Source organism: Paroedura picta, chromosome 1, assembly GCF_049243985.1.
Source record: "Paroedura picta isolate Pp20150507F chromosome 1, Ppicta_v3.0, whole genome shotgun sequence".
NCBI lineage: Eukaryota > Metazoa > Chordata > Lepidosauria > Squamata > Gekkonidae > Paroedura > Paroedura picta.
The window spans coordinates 49060165-49080452 of record NC_135369.1 but is presented as its reverse complement, the minus strand read 5'-3'; the positions used below and the strand labels follow the sequence as shown (position 1 = coordinate 49080452).

The 20288-nt window shown below is 40.3% G+C and overlaps 1 protein-coding gene across 4 annotated transcripts in view; it reads right to left on the bottom strand.

Annotated features, from left to right (window-relative positions):
- THADA (THADA armadillo repeat containing) overlaps positions 1–20288 on the bottom strand; it is a 175073-nt gene that overhangs the window by 114015 nt on the left and 40770 nt on the right. For 3 of the 4 annotated variants that reach the window (XM_077337687.1, XM_077337668.1, XM_077337678.1), the window contains exons 22-26: positions 19070–19179; positions 9758–9890; positions 5995–6108; positions 3568–3690; positions 2570–2661 (exon numbers count right to left, since the gene is read on the bottom strand). In XM_077337687.1, the coding sequence (XP_077193802.1) occupies positions 2570–2661; positions 3568–3690; positions 5995–6108; positions 9758–9890; positions 19070–19179 (572 nt within the window). The remainder of the gene's footprint in view (positions 1–2569; positions 2662–3567; positions 3691–5994; positions 6109–9757; positions 9891–19069; positions 19180–20288) is intronic. The other variant, XR_013231036.1, reaches the window with a different exon arrangement.

The following is a 20288-nucleotide window of genomic DNA, read 5'->3' as shown; positions in this document are numbered from 1 at the left end:
AAAGGATGCCTTAAGGAAATGAAAATTTCATGTAGCTGCTCTCTGGGCAGAGATTATTCTGCACAAAATCATGCATCAAGAGAGACATCTAGTGGTGTTTAATACAAAAGTGACTCAGTTACTTACATAGATAAACAAAGTTGGGTAATTTTGCCAAGCAGAGATCCTTGTTCCAAATTCAAAATAAATTAATAACTACAAAATACAATTCTTAAATTACAGAAATACGAATACAAGGCTCACACATACTATTCATTCATCAAGAACCCATGAACTGAAAACTGGACACGGTTAAATAATGAAATATGTGCAATAAGCAAATTTTTCTTGGATGCTTTAGGATGCTTTGGGCTGACCCTGCGTTGAGCAGGGGGTTGGACTAGGTGGCCTGTATGGCCCCTTCCAACTCTATGTTTCTATGATTCTAAGAGAAGGACAGCGGCATGGGGAGATATTTACACTTTCTCTATCGCCATCTACTTTGGCTGTCCATGGGTAAGCAGAAAGTTAAATTACTTCAGCGCAAGTATATATTATTAGGGGCAAAGCCCGTTGTCTCCAAGAATACAATGGGCGCTAGAGCCTGGCAGTGGGAAGAGGAGGGGGAGGAATTGTCGAGTCTGTAAGGGCATGGGGTTGAATGTTGAGGCCTACTGCACAGGGTTGTTGTGCAGATGAAACAGGGGACAAAAAAAAACAGTTTAATCTGCAGAATAACGCTGTGCAGTGGCCTCAAACCTGCAGAGAGTTGCAAAGAAGAAAGACACATGGCTTGGCTGTGTCTAACCCCTGGCCAGAGCAGTATTTTAAGTGAAAAGGGGCTTTTCTGTGGCCTCCCTGTCAGCCAACTGTTCGGCAGAAGGGGAAAGCCCCCCCACTCAAAAGGAAGGCCCCTCAGGCTCCCCTGCGTTGCTCTTGGAAATGCCTCCCTCCCCTCAGTCAGGGCCTGTCAGAGGCTCCTTTGCAGCAGGCCTGAAGGGGGGGAAGGGGAGCACTCTGCAGCCTCTGGCCAGCTCAGTCAGGGTTCTGAGGCAATTTGCAGTTGGACATGGCAGTTAGGACAGCCGTGGGGCAAAAGGGGCTGGCACAGCCTGTCCAAGCCTGTGTTCTTATCCCCCTTGGCAGCCCTGCTGACCTCCTCTCCCTGCGGTGGTAAGGAGCATACTGGCAGCCAGACTGGACTGGGTGAATGGAATTTTGGTTTGTCCTGGTGAGGGGCCAATAGGAAGGTCCTTCGCGTGCCTCCCCACTGGCTGCTTGGCCCTGGATGGACACTCGGAGGGCCCAATCAGGAGATGCTTCGCGGCTCCTGATTGGGCCCTCTGAGTTTTTATCCTGGACAGGGCCCGCCCTAACTCCTCCCCAGGTGGCCTTACCCTTTTATTTAACCACAGGAGCGGTTAAAGATTAGAAACAACAAAATCCAAGTCATGTCATCAGGGTCAGCAGTAGCTGTGTTCTAACAGGCAACTGTAGCCTCATCTATGGACACTTAAATCAGTACATCAGTGTGCCATTGATGGAAGAAACACGTTTTTCAGATTTGGGGGACCCCTAGGTTTCTTAGCTAGCTCAATATGTACACTTATTTTCTGTTTGCAAGAAAGAATTTTTAAATGAAAGGTTAATTTTAAAAGGCATTCTGTTAAACAGCTTCTGCCTAAAACAGACTTTCATGATGGTCCTGGAAGGTTTTGCCAATTGGATGAGAGTTAATTAATTTTTCATATATTTATATTTTTATATATACACACATACCAGGTTATATGACCATATATGGCTGTCAACTCATCCCCCTAACCCAGAATGATGGGCCTGGAGAGGGTAGGAAAGGGAGGGACCCCAGATGTAGAAATCCTTGTTGGCTGAGGTTTGTCACAGAGTGGCATAGGCCTGCTCCAGCTCTGTTTCTAGCATTAGGGGCTGCGGAGGCAATGGAGCAGCATAGGCCTGCCCTGGTTCTGTTTCTGCAGGCTCCCACTGCAGGTTCCCTTTGGTGGAGAAGAGCAAACTGGTAGCCAGCCCAGGGTGTAGGTATGGATCTGTTCACAAATCATCTGAAAATATTTTGTGCTGTCACTTCCTGTGCTGTGGGAGTGGCCTGCTGATGTCACATCCAGTGGGAATATCTAGGTAATATCACGTCTGGTGACCTGATTCTTGTGGGGGTATGGCAGGAAGGTTACTTGAAGCCTCAAGAATATTTCTCAATGGTAAAAAGGTTGTGAAAGGCTGGTTTAAAATGTTGAACAACTACTATCATAGTTATGTAAAATCACACTAACATTTTGTGGTTGGCTCTGCTTCGCATAGCAGCCATTTTGTGGTTAGTTCTACTTCTTCCAGCAGTCATTTTACCGTTGAACTCATCACCCTAAGTCAGAATTCCAAAGATGGCCAAGGACTTAAAAAAATTAATACTTGTTGCCTAGAACTGGATTTGAAACAAAAAATACTTTGGTAAATTTACATTTCATACTCATTCCTACAAGCGAGTAAAAGTTTCGCATTGTTCTTGCCATGATTGTATATTACATGCATACTTCTTATATCAAAAGGGGCAGCTTACCTGTTTTTTTTCGAATTCTCATCCTTCCCTCTCTTAACTCCAAATATTCTTGTAATTAACGTACTAAAGAGGAGTGTAGATGAATTTCTCACCTAAAGTGTCAAACATTAAGTAGTGTTTTAGCTTTTGCTGTTTATCGACATTTTATAAACTACTCTGTTACTAAAGGAGTAATTAAACCAAATATTAAAAGGGGACAGATTTCTACAAGGCTAATTAAGGAAAAACTGGTTATATAAAAAGTAAGTTAATTACAGTATAACTTTTTCAGTCTGACAGGTTAGTACAAAAGATAACGATAATCTGTAATGCTACATGGGATTTATGGAGAACTGAAATCTGTGGCTTAGAGGAAGACAAGTTTCTTGTATATGAAGCATTAAGCAAGTTCTTAAATTTATGGACACAAGAATCATAAAAAGATATAGGTTAAGATTTTGTGTAAACTAAGGCAAATTTATAGTTGCCAAGAATTAAGGTATCAGTTACCAAGAATTAGGAAGAGAAACTGTTAACAACTTTAAGCATCTATTTTTATTTCTGCTTCAAAGATTATAATTTAAAAAATGCTAACAATAATTTCTTCTAATTGGCCTGATACCAAGTACTGTTTTTACCTATTTTCTTTTTATTAAACTTTTTAAATCCAATAGCTAAAAGCTGGTTTCCATATCAGCTTCATTGTTTTTTTTATCCCAGATAAGTGTTCAGCCTCCATTGCTGAACACCAAATAAAAATCAAAGCCAAATAAAAAGTTAGTCAATCCAACAGAACACCAAGAGCCAAATATCAGTGCTCCTGTAGGTTGTTTTATAGCATTTCTCCCATTCTAATATGCTATCTACTGAGCATACATTCCTTATCAGTTATTTAAAAGAATTCATAAAAACTCAATCAGGCATTATACTGTTATAGAAAAACATAATCAATGGTCTGGGTACTTTCATTAACATGTGGTTTTTCACATTAATAGGTTACAAGTTAAGCATCAACTTACAGCCCAGACAGAAGAAGTAAAGCCTAATATTGCTGCTTGCATTCCTTCTGCCACGTAAGGAATGATACTTTCTCCTAAACGGGTATCCTTGAACAAAGCTCTTAAGATATTTAAAGCATGAACCTGAGAAGAAAAATAGTAAATAAAGGCTGATGGAAATAAATACTAGAATTGTGCCAAAAAACCAAGCCCTAATCACAGATTAATTTTATTTAGCACTGCCGCTAAGTAGGAAATTGAGTGCCTGTGAAGTTCTGGACAGGAAAAAAGAAAAGTCTTGGAAAAGAAATTAAAAACACCTCAAGAAAATAATAAAAAGGGACCAACTTCAGAAAAGACTTCTCAACTATCTATGAACACCCTGCACCCTCCATCCCAATATTCATCAGGACTTATACCAAGTGCTCTGCAACAGTTCTTGGGTGATCTACTTTATCCAGAATCTCTGTAGTTCACTGATGAGTACAATGCAAGTATGTACTATATATTCATGATCTCCTACCATTTGAAGTCTATCTCATCTGTGATAACTGATCATGAGACAGTACACTTGGTTTAACATATGAAGTCCCTTGCTCGGTCTGACTCCAGCATTCTTTCTAAGGGATCAATACATTGGTAGGTGGTCCACCCAAAACTGATCTACCTTGTGCACGTCACAGTTCTATTCTGTGTATACAGAACTATCCTGACATGTTATTTTATACCTGATACCTTATACTCTCTTTTCAGTACAAATTTATTAATATTTAATCCACAGAGGTTTTGAATCTAAAGAACTTCTACATTTTCAGAATAACACATGTACAGGATATGCTCAACGAAAGAGTTATATTGTATCCCCTCCCCCTTGCAGTGTACCTTTTAAAAACTAAGCAGCTGAAATAATTCGCTTCCTATATATTTTTGCCATATTTTTCATTTCTCATCTGCTCTTATTTTTATTCATAAGCAATATAACAATAAAGGAGTTTTATTATGGTAAAAGCTTTCATAGACTAGAGTGCATTTAATCAGATGCAAGAAATAGACAATGAAGTGCATGGAACAATAATACTGCTAATCATTAAAGTTAATAATTAAAATTCATTTTTATATTTGCTTTAACAGTGTAAAATGTCTTTATCTAAAATTTCTTTTCAAGTTGAAGTTCATTTTCTTAAATATGGAAGAACACAACTAGACACAGTAATTTAAATTTAAAGTTAAAATATAAACACCTGTGGGAGGAGAACAAAAAATTTGTAACCAGAACCGCCCCCCCCATTTCAAATGAAAACATGCCTTACTTTTCCAAAAGCAAAATTTCAGATACACCCAATACTAAAAAAGAGAGAGCTGCAAATGGCAGCAACATGTTTTATTTTACCATATGTATCTTAATTTTTTCCATCGGAGAAAACATAAAAGTTGAAAATTGAAAACGCAAACAAAGGAAAGTGTTTCTTGGGCAGATACACTTGTGTATAGTTGCATCAGGATTAGAACAACCTGGAAAAGATTAAAGGTAGCTCTACGAATCACCTGAAAATCTCTGGTCACACCACCACCATGCCCCTGCGCCAGCCCTCATACTGCTTGCCAAGCTCAGCCTGGCAGATTCACAGCTGCGTGATATTCACGGTGACTTCATTATTACATTGATTATCTGCTATTTACAAATACCATATCCATATCACTTGAAGAAGCTGCCATAAATACTGTACTGATTTAGCAGTTTTGAGGGTCCTTTATGGGAGGAAACTAAAGTTTTAAATACAGTATTTGTTGGCGTATAAGACTACTTTTCCCCCTGAAAAACATGCCTCCAAGTGGTGGAGTCGTCCTATACGCCGGGTGCACTTCAGTTGGGATAGACATAGCTGCCCATAGTACTGTAATGTAATGTAACGAACTCTATATTTTGAGTGGAAATGTTGGGGGGTCGTCTTATGCGCCCAGTCGTCTTATACGCCAGCAAATACGGTAAATAAATGGTTAAGATAATAGCTACTATAGATCCAAATCATCAGACCAAACCGCCCTGAGCCTTAGGGGAGGGCGGTATATAAATGTAATAATAAAAATAAAATATGGAACCCAGAATCCTACATCCATACAATGAGCACCAAGATGCTCCAAGAAAGTCTATAAGCAAGGAAAGAGGGCAACAGTCAATCCCTTTGGTTTTCTCCGGCTCCTAAAATTTAAAACAGATTTTGAGCATGGAACTTCCATTCAAGCATATATGGTCAACAACTACTGAGAATTCATCATCACATCTTATGGGAATGAATGTCACAGGTTAGTACTATCTCTGGTTCAGGTTGAACCTCATGCAGAAATACCAGTTTCTCTTGGATTAACCTACATTCTATTCTAAAAAAACCCCAAAAATGATTTTGGAAACTTTGCCTATAGATACACAATGTAAATATCACCTCTTACCTGTGGGATAGTGCTCTGTGGTATGTCTGAAGGTGAAGCCAAAGGTATCAACTCTTTCATTGTCTTTTTTAGCAATCCGGTTTTACCCTTCTTTGGTTCTGAAGCTAGCAAAGCCTAGAATTTTATTTTTAAAAAAAACAGAAGTTATGCATGGATCTATTCAAAAAACAGATTCTAACCAGTTCCTTTCAAGAGTGAACATATATCTGTATCACACACACTCCCACACAACACAAATGAGATGATACCAAGCCTCAGCTGTAAGACTCCAAAGGTGGCATAGGGTAAGCCAAATTTTGATATTGAAAACCGAATTTATATTCATAATGTTGAAAAGGAGCAGCCAAAAAAACAAAACAAAATAAGAGAGAAAATGCAGAACTAAATAGACAGTACTGGAACAAGGGTGACTAGTGAGAGTAAAACATTTATTTTTATTTTATTTTATTTATTTAGATTTCTATACCGCCCATTTCTTTGCAGCTATGGGCGGTTTACACTGAACATTATATAGCTTACATGGAACATTATACAGACTATAACATCAAAACAACTTTCAATAAAGCATCAAAAGATTACAAAACCACATTTATAATGTAAATAACAATTAACAGTAACATTGGGAGAGTCATGGGTGGGCGTCTGGGGGGACCAGCAGGTGTTCTGAGTTGGTCGGTCTCAAGCAAATGCCTGGTGGAAGAGCTCCCTCTTGCAGGCCCTGCGGAACTGTGGAAGTTCGGGCAGGGCTCTGTTCTCCTCGGGGAGCTCGTTCCACCAGGAGGGGCCAGGACCGAGAAGGCTCTGGCCCTAGTCGAGGTCCGATGCACTTCCAGAGAAAAGTATTCAATAAACCAATTCCGCAGGGAAAAACATTAAATGTAATATTGAGCTCTTCCGCCAGGTCGTTAGTTGAGACTGGGCCGCAAGGAAGATCAGGGCCTAGTCTGCACACAATAGATAGTGCACTTTCAATGTATTTTAAAAGTAGATTTTCCTGTTCTGCACTGGAAAATCCAGCTGCCAAAGCACATTGAAAGTGCATTATCCTTTGTGTGCAGACTAGGCCCAGGCCACCCCCTACAGGAATAAACTAATAGTAGCAGCGAATGCCAACAGCGCCCTCTGTCTCCCTCCCCTCTAGAATTGTGTCATCTAGGGGTAGTCTAGATAAGGGTTGTGTTTTTTCTGCCATATCTTATTCTATTATGGGTAGTATATATGTGTAATTTTTTGTATGAACTTTTATTGAGATTTTAAATGTTGTAACTTGCCTTGAGAGGAGAGTAATAAATCTAATAAATAATAATAATAGTAATAATAATAATATGGTCATAATAATTATATTTTTTAAATTTAATTTTGTACTTCATTATCTTAGTCTATGCACGCAGCCACTGTTGTCATCTTCGAACTGTGAACTATTGTGGACCTATTTCAAACAAAGAACAATACTGAATATCTGGACATTCATGTATGATGGGTAAACGCTGAATCCACTTCTGCAAAAACTGTTAAAAAGTTACATTGTACAAACTCAGACAAACCCTCCCACATACACATACAACCAGGCTATTATGGAGAACAAGAACCTATGTATAAAATTAGTTTTATAGTTTATTAAAAGGGGAAGGAACTGACAATGATGTAGGATAAAGAAGATATAGAAGGAGCTGAAAAGCTACAATCTCTTTTGTACTCAAGATACTAGGTAGCAGAGCACAAGTCAGTAACAAACATGGAAAGAACTGCACCACTACTTCTCACACAATTTTGGGGAATAGGTGATGTGAAAATTAACTGTTTTAGCAACCAGTGGTTGCTCATGTTTCATTAGTATTAAGACAATTTCTGTTCAAGTCAGCATCTCTTTAGAAAGACAAAAGAGTAATACAGAAGAGAGACAGAGTTGCATAGTGATTACCATGAGACTAGGACTTGCTAAACTGAAATTCAAATTCCCACTATGCTGTGAAATTCACTGGGTGAATTAATACACATAACATAATCTGGAGAAATATACTACATTCCCAGGAAAATTCTTCACAGTTAATCAATACAAATGTTAATCTTACACAGCAAAATACAATGCATTGGACTCAAAGCACTGTAAACGTCATTGCAGAGCAGATCTTTGGCTGCCCTGTCCCACTGTAGGCCATTATGCCCCCTGAATCCAACCCATTCAAGACACTCTAGAAAGCAACAGGCTTCCACTTGACCTAATGGATTTTCATTCTACTCATTGCAATGTGTTTTGAGTAGAACCAGGAGCTTGCGAGCAGTAACAGACACTAGCACTATGAGACAAAATGTTGCTCAAGAATTCAAACAGTGCTATCATAAGAAGGTCTACAAAGCTTGCACAATTTCTTGAGCAAATGCAAGTATATCTATGGATATAGTTTCACTGATCTTACTGAACATTCTATGGCTAGGTGAGTGGAAAATACATTCCACATGCAAAAGGATATCTTGGGATCATATCCAATAATCTCTTTTTCAAATTGTGCAACTGTAGCAAACAAATACTTGAATTTTACGGAGCAAATCGAACTCAGCTTTGAATTATATAAATGATGACAAGGAGACATTTTATTCATAGGCACAAGCACCAAGAAAAATCACGTGTATATTTTAGTTCATTGCTCTCTTCACTGCTCTCTTTTAATGAATATGCAATCCAAGAGGCGCTGCTTTTCTTTCATGTTTTAAAAAGCACTCTCAACTTTTTAGGGGACAGGCAACACAAGATATTTTCCCTCACAAAATAAGCTTTCTTAAAATAAAAATTAATCTAGCTTCTCTAAATGCCTGGCATATACAATTCTATGCCATAAAACAGCCTTTCTCAACTTTTTAACCTTTGAGAAACCCTTGTAACATTCTTCAGACTTTGAGAAACCCGAGAAATGGTGCAGAATATAGTTGGGAAACATAGCCGTGTACAGCCCATGCAGGGCCCCTCCCCTTCCCATCCCCTCCAGGCATATCATTAGCCATTTTGGGAGAGGAAGTTGACATGATTATATATGGTCATACCACTCGATAAATGTTTAACAAATTTTAAAAATATATACAAAATTAATTAACTCCCACCCATGTGGAAAACCCATCCAGGGCCATCAAGAAACCCCAGGGTTTCATGAAAGCCTGCAGTAAAGTAACATAGTATTAATCCTTGTACCTTTGTAATAGTTGCCCAAAGCACTCTGCAAAAGATCCACTCTTTATGATTCTAATATTGAGCTCTACTATACTTTCAGCATTTTTTATTTCTTCTCTTATCATCACTTTTACCCTACATAAAATGACTTGGGTCTGTTACTAATATTACTAATAATAAACAGTAATAAGTACTTCTAGCAGAATCTGTATGATAGGAAAGCCTGTTTCCCCTTGAACCAGTTTCACATGCAGTTTGGCAAAAAAGAGTAATTGGCAACCTCCATAGTGACGCACAAATCTACTAGAGTGTTCCTGTCCTCAGGAAATGTGACTAGACAGCTCTATGCTATTTCAACATTTTGTTTCATTTATGTTCTATATAGTCTCAAAAGACGGTTTTAGGATTGCAAATGTATAAACTGTGACTTGCAAACATGTTCAGAATTTGTTCTTTACTCTGCCTTTGAATTAACAAAGAGAAATACTATCAACTAAAAAAAGTACATTGCCTAAACAAATGAAGACCTGTATTTCTATGTTTTTCACAAAAGCCGCAATGAGGAAGTATCAAGATAAAATGCACATCTATGGTATATACCTGAATGTAGAATGGAATCCCAGCACTGCGTCTAGTGGCACAGAGTTTAGATGTAGGGTCGCTAGATTTAATTTCTTCTAATACATTATACAGCCACTGCTGTGGCAGCTTGTGTAGATTCTCATTGTCACACCTACAGAAACATACAAGGATACATGAACATTTGTAATTGAAAACAGAATCGTTTAACAATCTTGAAGTTGAATTTTGGTGAAAAGATTACTATAGATGAGTATAGAAGAGATCAGTGTTATGAAATTTAGGGGAAAGCATTTTGTAGAGAATAAGGTCAGAAACTGTATTCTTCCATATCTAAGGACCAAGATAGACATTCCAGTTTCTCATGGTTTAGGTTAGCTAACCCAACTGTCTGTCACATGTCATGCTGCTGCAAATTTATTTCCAAAGCATGGTGGGTTCTGATTTGGATAGAGATCATGAAGGGAGAGGGGGTCCTAACACATAACATCAGGAGGTGTTATCTGCCGTGAGGAGGTTGCATGTGCACTAATGGGCTACATGTTTGCCACATAAGACAAACAGTGCCCCTGGAAACATTTCAAGTAAAAAAAGGAAAAAGGCTGAAGCTCCTTCTTCTGCCATATCATGATCCCAATTTCAACCAGTGCCCTATATACTAAGAAAAATAAGTTCCCAACGGTGCAGTTCATGAAAACTGTAAAATCAATTTTGATTCTAAGTTATATAAACTGAGAAAACATCAAAAAATATCATATTGACAGTGTTATTGTCAAGCACAAAAATTGGTACTTGGAATTTAACATCTTTCAGGAACAGAGCAATGGCACTGCTTTATTTTTTATTAAGCCATGTCTTCATTTGGCTCCCAGATATTTTTTCTTTCTTTTTTAAACAGATTCGTATTTTAGCACAGATTTCTGTAACCACATTCTTCTTTCCAGCATATTATTCGGCATATGATACACAACACTTGATATATGTAAATCCTTATCCATTGTTGTTCCTCTAAATAGTTATGAAATAGCCTAGGGAGTGGGACGTGTTGGAATTGGGCCAATCAGGGTGCAGCCAACTTTGCCCTGATTGGCACTGCCCTTGCAGCTCCCGCCCTCCGTCCGTGGACTCTAACCTCTTTGCTCTCAGACGCCTCAGTGCCTGGATCCAGCAGCAGGTAAAGGGAGAGGGCCCTGGGCAAAGGATCGTGGTGGAGGGCCTCCTAATGAGGGCCTCTAGGCCTGTTAGGCTGGGCCTGCTGACGAGGGCCTCCCGGCCTGCTGACTGCTCCTAAAGGACTGCTAAGGAGCTAACTAGCTGACTGCTAAGGAGCTCTGTCCCAGCCCTGCTAACGAGCTGCCCAGCCCCCACCCGCCCCACTTGATCTGGCTGCAAGCCACCTTAAGCTGCCTGGCTGGGGGCCAGAGGAGGGGACTTAGTGTCTTAGGAATGGGCTTTGAAGCTAATACACTTATAATTCATATTTCACAAGCCACTTCAAAGTCATTTCAGAAAACAGTACTCAATGTAAGAACCCGTAAAGAAGTCTTTAACGAACAAGGTGATACTGACCTATTAAATTCGGTGCACACATGCATTGGAGCACCTCTTGTTGGTTTTATTTAGCTAGGCTTGCAACAACATTTGCATGAAAATTAACATTAGGTTTCATTACACTGTCATGCCTACACCTTCTTAGCAACCTGCAGTGGCAGCTTGTCGCCACAACTGCTGCTCTGCAGTTACTTCCCTAAAATCAGTTTTCCTAAGGGAAACTCATTGCTTGAATTATAAGTCAATCTATGTGTGATTCAAGCAAACTGAATCCAATCATTCGAGAACACTTGCAAAAAGCAAGTTTGTCATATGATTCCCTCTTTGCCAAGTTCACAAAACCGTTATAAACTCTAGTATCAAATCAAATTATATTATAAGAAGTGAAACATGGCTAGCAAGAGTACAGAAGTAACTCTATACCAGGCCTAAAGTTGTCATGCAAAGAAAGGAGTGAATTTCATAATACAGGAGAGGGAAGAGAGGAGCATATGTCTCAACAGCTGGCTCCTGATATGCAAAGCAGCATTTGCAGGGTATCAGCATTATGCCTGTATTGGGCTTCAGAGAGGAACAGACATGGAGAAGCAGTCAGTTGGGAGAACAGTACATTGAAACAGGTAATGTAGACAAGTGCTTACACTATATTAGGTTCCTATTTCTCTCTACCACACAGTAATGGTTGAAGAGTTTACTTCTTGAATTTTGTCTCATTAATACCCAGACTTTCTTTCCAATGGGGACCCAAAGTGACTTACATCATACCCCTTTGCTCCCTGTGAGGTGGGTTGGCTGCGTGTGTGTGACTGGACCAAGGACACTCTGCAAGCTTCGAGAGTAATGTGGAAATTCAACCAAAGTTTTCCCAGGTCCAACATTTTCATCACTACAACAGACTGGCTCCAAGGTTACTATTAAGGATAGGCATGAACCAGTACACAAGCCAAAATTCATTATGAATTTGGCCTGGGTTGGGCCCTCTGAATTGAGGTTCAGGGGAAGTGCCTCTCACAATCATTTCCTGAACTTTTAACTTGTTCAAGAGTGTGGATCATTTAAACTAGGTTTAAATGGCTGAAAGCCAAGTAACAGGCTAAAAGGCTTATAACAATACAAATTTATCTTGAGCACTGTTTGAATACAAATAGTGACTGGCTACCACTGATTGGATGTACCACTAATTGGACTGTTTACATTTCTATACCACCCTCCCTTGTGGCTCAGGGAAGTTTACAGTAAGGGTTCACAGCTCATAATCCAGTGTGACACTGATACAATACAAAGAAAACATTATAAACATCATATTTTGAACATTACAACATTATAACTTGTAACTGTATAACATTCGAACTTTAACTGCACAACTTAAAGTGCAACCTTTAATGAGTGCGTGGACGGGTCAGTAGTTGTCCCGTGCTATGTCTGTTGGCCGCAGTTGGTGGTAGGGAGGGTTTCTGGGGGCTCTAGTTGATGGTGTTGTTTCTTTGGTGGAAGAGCTCTAGACAAGATGCTAAGTGTCACTCCTTGGCTGGAATGACACTTAGAAGGGACATATCAAATTGAAGGTAGGAGGGGCTAGTTTGGTTTCCTTCCTGCACACAGTTAAAGCCTGGGTGTGCCAAAAGACATGAAGTGAAGAGCCAAAGAAGAACAAAAGGACGGGACATTAGAGCTGGTAAGATCAGCTGGTAAGTCCCACAAGCAATTGGAAGTTTCCCCTCCCATATTTGTTTGTTGCTGTATTTTCTTCGTTTTCTCTGTATTGTCAACTGCTTTAGGTCCCCATTGGAGAGAAAAGTGGAATACAAATACATACTTAATATTTTTTTAATTATATGAAAACAGACTTTATCAGCTCTCCCAACAAGGCCATAAACTAGGACAAGTTGTCATTTAACCTGAAATTCTGATCCTGTGATGTTTTGACCTATCCAATTAAATGCACTGAATTCAGCAGCACTTGAATATGATATGTCAAGAGAAAGTAACTGATCAAGTTTTGCCAAACAGAACTTTGTGTTTCTGGATCTTTGAATCTCCTGTTGGTTAATTTTTGAAAGTAATCATATGTATTTGAATAAAATCAGAGTCCAGTAGCACCTTTAAGACCAACAAAATTTATTCAAGGCGTGAGCTTTCAAGTCCAAGCACTCTTCCTTCATCAGACTAAGAACTGACCATCATAACAGTAGGAATATATAAGCAAAAGTTAATCCTGATACATTAGTAAACTGTGTCACAGCATCCACACACAGCCACATGATAACTCCCTGCCAAACCATGTGTATTTGAATAAACTTAAACTGAAGCTTACATTTACTGTTTTCTTTTGACTAAAATTAGGCCATGCAAATAAATATAAAATTCTCAACTGATAAAAACTAGTTTAAGAAGTAAAAAAAAAAATCCAGTTCAACTCCAGGTTACACTCATATTTATAAGTGTCCTATTCTAAGACAGTTTCTTTTCATTATACAGCCAACTCTGAAAAGGAACAGTCTAAAATACAACACTGTGCAAAACATTTATTTAATTCATTCATTCATTTATACCACACCTTTCTGCCCAAATGGGACCCAAAGTGCCTTGTATAATTCTCCTCTCTTCCAAAGCCTTTTCTAATGGCAAGTTAGAACAAAACAAATGGTGCAAACAAATGCATATTCCATTTGTTTAGATAGATAAACAAGGGGCAATTTATTGCTTAAGTGTTCATCTTCCCTTGCTATAAATGAAGCTAAATATTTATCAGCTCTTGCCAGACTTAAAAAACGACTGCTATAATCCAAAAGGAATCTCTGTATTTAGAGAATCAGCGCTTGCATTCCTATCAAGTTTTGCCCTGCATCTCAATTTGCCCAGAATTTTAGATTGCAGATTCCTTGTGACAGGGACCTGTCCTTAAATAATCAATAAAATGCCGTGTATACTGATGATGACGAAAACAGTAGTGTAAGCAGTTTAAGGCTTTACCTTTAAACCGTAATAGAGCTTCTCATAAATAAGCTTAATATATACTTCTTCACTGTGACTGCTAAGAAAGCAGGACAAGGAAATGTATTCAAGCCTACCTTGAAGCTCAATGGAAAAATTACGGCACTTATCTTTGGACAAACATAAATTTTCAACCTGCTGGGCCCAGCAGAAAGAGAAAAATATACCGAAATGCAATCTGACAAATTCCTACTACCACAACACTGCGCTGCTTTGATGATGCCAGAAGTAATACAACTTCATCCAGTCACCATTAACTTCTACATTTTTGTGCAAGCAAAACTTTTGGTTGTCCAAGTAATAAAAACATTTAGAACTATTGACACTGAAAGTGGAGGAGACTACTCCCTTTGACTTGGCAAAAGCTACAACCTTATGTGTTGGCTGAAATGTTATTTCCATGAAAAGCAGGTGATCCTAAAATTTAGATGGAAAAACAGACATTTGCAATACAAGAGTGGCAGTCACAACCTCAGGCATACCCTATCCCAAAAGGGATTGGTGGTGATGGTGAGCAGAGTGTCTTCCCCTAAGATGGGCCATTTTCTCTGGGCCCCTCAGTGACCAGTTTCTTGTAGCATGTGCTATATGCCCTGCAGCTCAAGGGGTCCCGCCCCTGCTTTGTCAGCAAAGCCCCTGAATTAAGTGACAGAGAGCTTATGCACTTACTTCTAGTGCTCTTCTGCCCCACCAGCTTTCACTAAAGCAAGGAGCCTCACTTGCCGAATCATAAAGCTGCAGAGGAGGCAGCAGCAGATTTATGGGGGGGGGTGGTGAGTCAGCTTGCCAGATCTGGGGCAGTTTTGGGATTCCAGCCTGTTAAATACTTTGAAGGGATTGTTCATTGCAATGTTGAAGCCTTCCTTTTGCAAAAAATCCCCTCCCCTCCCCAATCTTTAAGTGTTCCTCTTTAGTCTTAGCCCCACAGAAAAGCTTGGTTTCAGCTAAGATTCCAGAAGAATCCCAGAGGTTCACTTTTGTAATGGGGTGGGGGTGGGAATAAGTCTACGTACTCACATGAGCTGCAGAACAAAACATTTTATTGCAACTCAATGCCACCTAACATAGGAAATAAAAGCTACAGGCACAAAGCACAACAGGGAAAAAGGGAAGGGAATGCTCTATTGGCAGCATGTGCTGCGTTTAATAGCCTCCACCACAGCCTGTCAAGGGAAACCACCCCCAAAGAAACTGATTCCCCTGCAAGACAATCCTTAAAGGGAATGCCAGAGCACCCCCCCCCCCAAATCTGGAGTAGCTACTGAAGGGTAAAGTTGAAGGCAGAGTGGGGTTGGCAAAGTTGTGGGCAGTTTGGAGTTGCTGGTGTCAGCTTAGGTAGGATGGCACCCTCTGAACTGCAGTGAGTATCTGGCTCAGGTAAAAGGATCCTTGGGAGTGACATTAATGCTCTCAAACTGGAATTACAGCCCTCAAAGAGGAAGACAGTCCCTGAGTGTACTCAATATTTTTTAAAAGGTTGTTTTATTATGCTAAGGAAGTTTAGAGTTCAGGATAATACTAGTAAATGTTTTCAGCAAAGTGAAGGTATCGGTTGCTTCCAGAGTTCCAAACTATCCCTGGGAAGGGGGCCCTGCTGTTACTTGTGCCACACAACGAACAGCGCCAGTTGTGCTCTGCTAGGGCCCCACTGGGTCTGGTGCTACAAGCCCCACAAATCCTTAAACCGGGCCTGTCTCATGCCCCTATATACAGACAGGACTGGCCACTAAGCTAACCAGTAATTTCACCATTGGTGCCAAGAGGGATTTCAGCGTGAACCTGAGACCTTATGAATACAAAACAGATGTTTCACCCACTGAGCTATGGCTCTACGTCCTTGGCGCCCCTTCATGTCAGTGAATGGGGAGCCCTCTCTTGTTCTCTGTTTCCTATGTTCGATTTTGAAAATGAACAAGATCTGTTCTTCTTTGTTAGATCTATGTATGACTACAAACTGTGTTTGCTTAAATGTGCACTTTTGCACTGGGAAAAATCCTCCAGGAGAGAAAAAATGGAAAACCCTATCTCTCTCTCTCTGCCTCTCCCCCCACAATTCATGTCCTGAGATGGAGTAGGTTGGAGAGGTCAAAACTGAGGGAGACACCCTTCCCATCAGGAATAATTTTAAAAGGATAACCTGCCTACCTCCAAGGAAGCATTTCTTCCCAATGGTTCGACAGCTCCACCCTAGACCACCAGAGTAATGGAACTTTACAACAGAACCATGTAGTGCAAAGGTAGCATTAAAAACTCAAGAATGTCCTACCCAAAGTTAAGGCTCCTGACCCATATAAGAATGCATGAATGACTGATTTTCACATACTTAATCCACACACACACAAAATGAATCATGCAGTTAGCCAATACATGATTTACTTTGATTCCAACTCAGCAAATGGTTTTTGTGGTTACTTTGATTTGCTTTTCTTCTTGCCAGTTAAAACAGTCTCCTATGTAGCCACAATACCTACTCTGATCACATTCAATGAACACAATAAATGTGTCACATAATCTTCACCTTTTGCCACAATTCATACAGCTGCACTCTATGTACCAACTAAAGCAAACTGCATGCTAAAAATAAGTTAGTAAAATGCTCTTTAAACTTTACTTTTATACTAGAACATTTGTTGCAAAGCCCAAGCATAATTAAAATGGCATTTTATCCTAAGGCATATGGAGAGAAAAAATCACCATCTTACTCTTACCTGAATAAAAAGCTTTTCATTGAATTAAATAATTGCAAGTTTACCTTTAAAAGGCAGATGCAGACTGGTCTGTCACATTTTTTAAAGAAAAGTATGACCTGTTTGTTGCACTTTAGAACACAACACTATTTGTGACAAAGACAGTTGTTTGGATTCTTGTATATTTAATAGATGTATAAATACAATTCCAATACAATTCTCAACATACCTTCCTAGAATGTAGCCTGCACTGAATAACATGGGACTTACTTCTGTGTAGATCTGCTTAAAATTGCTCTCTTCCTTATTTACTGAATTTTTTAAAGTAATCTTGTCTTTTTGTTAATAACTTGTAGGTACAGGAAAAAAAATCGTATAACTTACTCCTGAGAAGCTTATACTGTAGGACAGCCTTTTTCAACCTTTTGACCATGGAGGATCCCCTGAAATAATTTTTCAGTCTTCGAGAAGACACAGATGTGATGTCGGCTGGCCACGCTTCCCTGCTACACCCCTTGGAAGTGACATTACCACCTGTAACCTACGGTCTCCTTTTGCTCCCTCCAGCTGCCTCTACTACTACTACTACTACTACTACTACTACTACTACTACTACTACTACTACTACTACTACTACTACTACTACTACTACTACTACTACTACGGTGGCTTTGCCTGGTGTAGACCATAAAGGAAGGCAAGAGCAAGAAGACAGCCTAGACCCCTTTACCATGCCACAGCCAGCTCCCTTCCCTTTGATTTCTACACCTGCAGACAATCCACTGAACCCTCTGAGAGAAGAGGCAGTTATAGAGATATTTGGCATGCAGCCCCTGCTCCCTCCTAGGCATAGAAACCACGAGAGGCTCACATTTGGGAGGGGGAGCAATGGAAGCGGCCAGTTCCCTAGCTTGTGACCGAGTCCATTAAGGCAGGAGGGGAAAGGCCGCGGGACCACTCTGGAACTCCTACGGACCCCTAGAGTTGGGAATCCCTGCTGCAGGACCCCTTATTTTTCCTTATAAAAATATTTAGCATTCATAAAACAGTGTTTTGAGTAAACAATACCATAATGCAGGACAGTGATATTTCCATTTTGAAGGTGTTGGGGGTGACTTCTAAGTGACTGTGGCTTGCCAACTAGTTTTCATGTCTGAGGTGAAATGTCAAAACTGGAACATGGATTTGCATGCTTAGTGATTACGTCACATGAGTTGTATATGGAAGAATCACACTCTGTGATGGTATAAGAAACATTTATCCACAGCATGCATTGTAATATAACCAATGATTCAAGTCTTCTGCTCTAAGATGGAAGCAATTAGGTGTCCTACTTATTTTTACAACACCAGACATTTAAGAGTTAATGAATGCACAGACAGTAGCCAAATACATTTTCCTTTCATTGGGACTTATGATGGAAAACAAAATAAAAAATAACTAAGAAAAATGTGTGCAAACCTTCCTTTATAAGTTCAATGAAAAACAGTGAGAACTCTCCAGGAAAATTACAATTGTTTTTTTTTTTAGATCTGTAAATTTACTAGTCATTGTCAAAAGAAGGGGGGAAAGGAAGATGTATGGATATTTTACTAACCTTGTCCAAAACTTCTCTATCTGACAAGTGATTAGTAGGCTCTTTCAAGTTTAATCATCTGTTCTGGTAAGGTCTTGGAGGAGGAGCATGTCTCATGGTTTAAGTGCCACTCAGCATTTAACGCCAACTCAGGGCGGCTGTCCTACTCCTGAGTGCCTCCTCCTCCAACCGGCTTGCCTGTCTGTCCAGCAGCCAGCCAATCACCTTCTGTCCCTACCCCTGACCACCCCCTTCTCCTTTCACTTTCCTCCAAGGCTCGGGGACTGCAGATACCTGCTACATAAGAGCTGCCCCTGCCGGTGAGTTCCCTAACAACTGCTTGCAGCTTTTCTAGGCCCTGGAGGGAGGGGGAGGCCGTCCACAGAGTTCTTCCACCACCTCCAATCTAGCGCCCGTTGTACTCCTGAATGCAACAGGCTTGGACCCTAGTTTTAATGATAAACTGTATCTGTGTAGGAGAGAGCAGTAACAATAGCAAAGTTAACAGCTGTGGTTGCAATTTACCTTGAGAATACTTCAGTGAGCTTCACAAAGCCAGCATATGCTAACTCAAATGCCCCTCTGTGTCTGGACTTCAAGAGATGATGCTTGAAATATTCCCCGATATCTTTCACCTAGAAAAGTTTTTAGGGGGGAAAAAAGCATGTTTTTATTGGAATACCAATTGCAAAATGCAACCTGTTCACTGTAGAAAGATGGCAGACAAGGACAAGGTCACCTGAAGTAGGGGAAAGTTTATTCAGCTTTATGGAAAAAAATTCTGAAACACTGGAAACAAGTGGAAGAGATAAATCATACAGGAAACACTGAAAGCAAAACAAGGCATGCACAAGTCCTCTGAAATATAGCAGTGCCACTGTAGGATTCAGCAGAGATTAAACGCAAATATATATAAATTAGCATAAACTTTGCTCTAACACGCTGATTTTGTACGTGTAAACAACATTTCAAGTTGAGGGAACATCTAAATATATGTTTGGTGGCCTACACTATGAAATGGTACAAGTTAGCCACAAAACTCTATTTGTGGTGCTTCAGCTCATGTTTCAGTTCTTATTCACTCCTGCTGTCATGTGCCATGTCAAACTTTCCTGTGATCTCCCAGGTTGGAGGCATGCACCTCCAAGGTCACCCCTCCCCTCGTTTCTTTGTTTTTGCCCAGGCTCTGTTCCAGTAAGTTCTGCCGCCCCCCCCCCCCCTCAAAGCCATCAAAGAAGCAGGGTGCGCGAAGCAAACCCACCATGGAGCCATCTCCTCCTCAGGTCCCGGGGCTGCTAGCCAGTGGGGGTGAGTCTGTCAGTACTCCATTGGGAAACATGGAGGTCTGCACTGAATAATGACCCATAATACGTCGGTCACCCAGGAAACCAACATTTCCCCGCCGCCTCTACCTCTCCTTGCTTGTCCAAGCACCCCTCAATAACGAACGTACTAGTTCTGCAGGCATACTTAGACTGTGGTTGCAGTACTAGCCTCATTAAACCTGAGAAAGGCAAAGAGCTGGAGCTCGAACCTAACCTGGCATTTCCCATAACCATTGAGTAGGCTGACAGGAAACTTGGGGGGGGGGAGCACTGATTACAAAAGCTACCACCCCAATCTTGATGTTGATTGGGCATTATAGCGAGTGTATCTCCATGACCATATTCCATGTCTCTGGATATTCAGTATTATTGGGCATGGGCTGTTTATGACCTGCTTCCCAGCATTCCTGTGGGAGGAG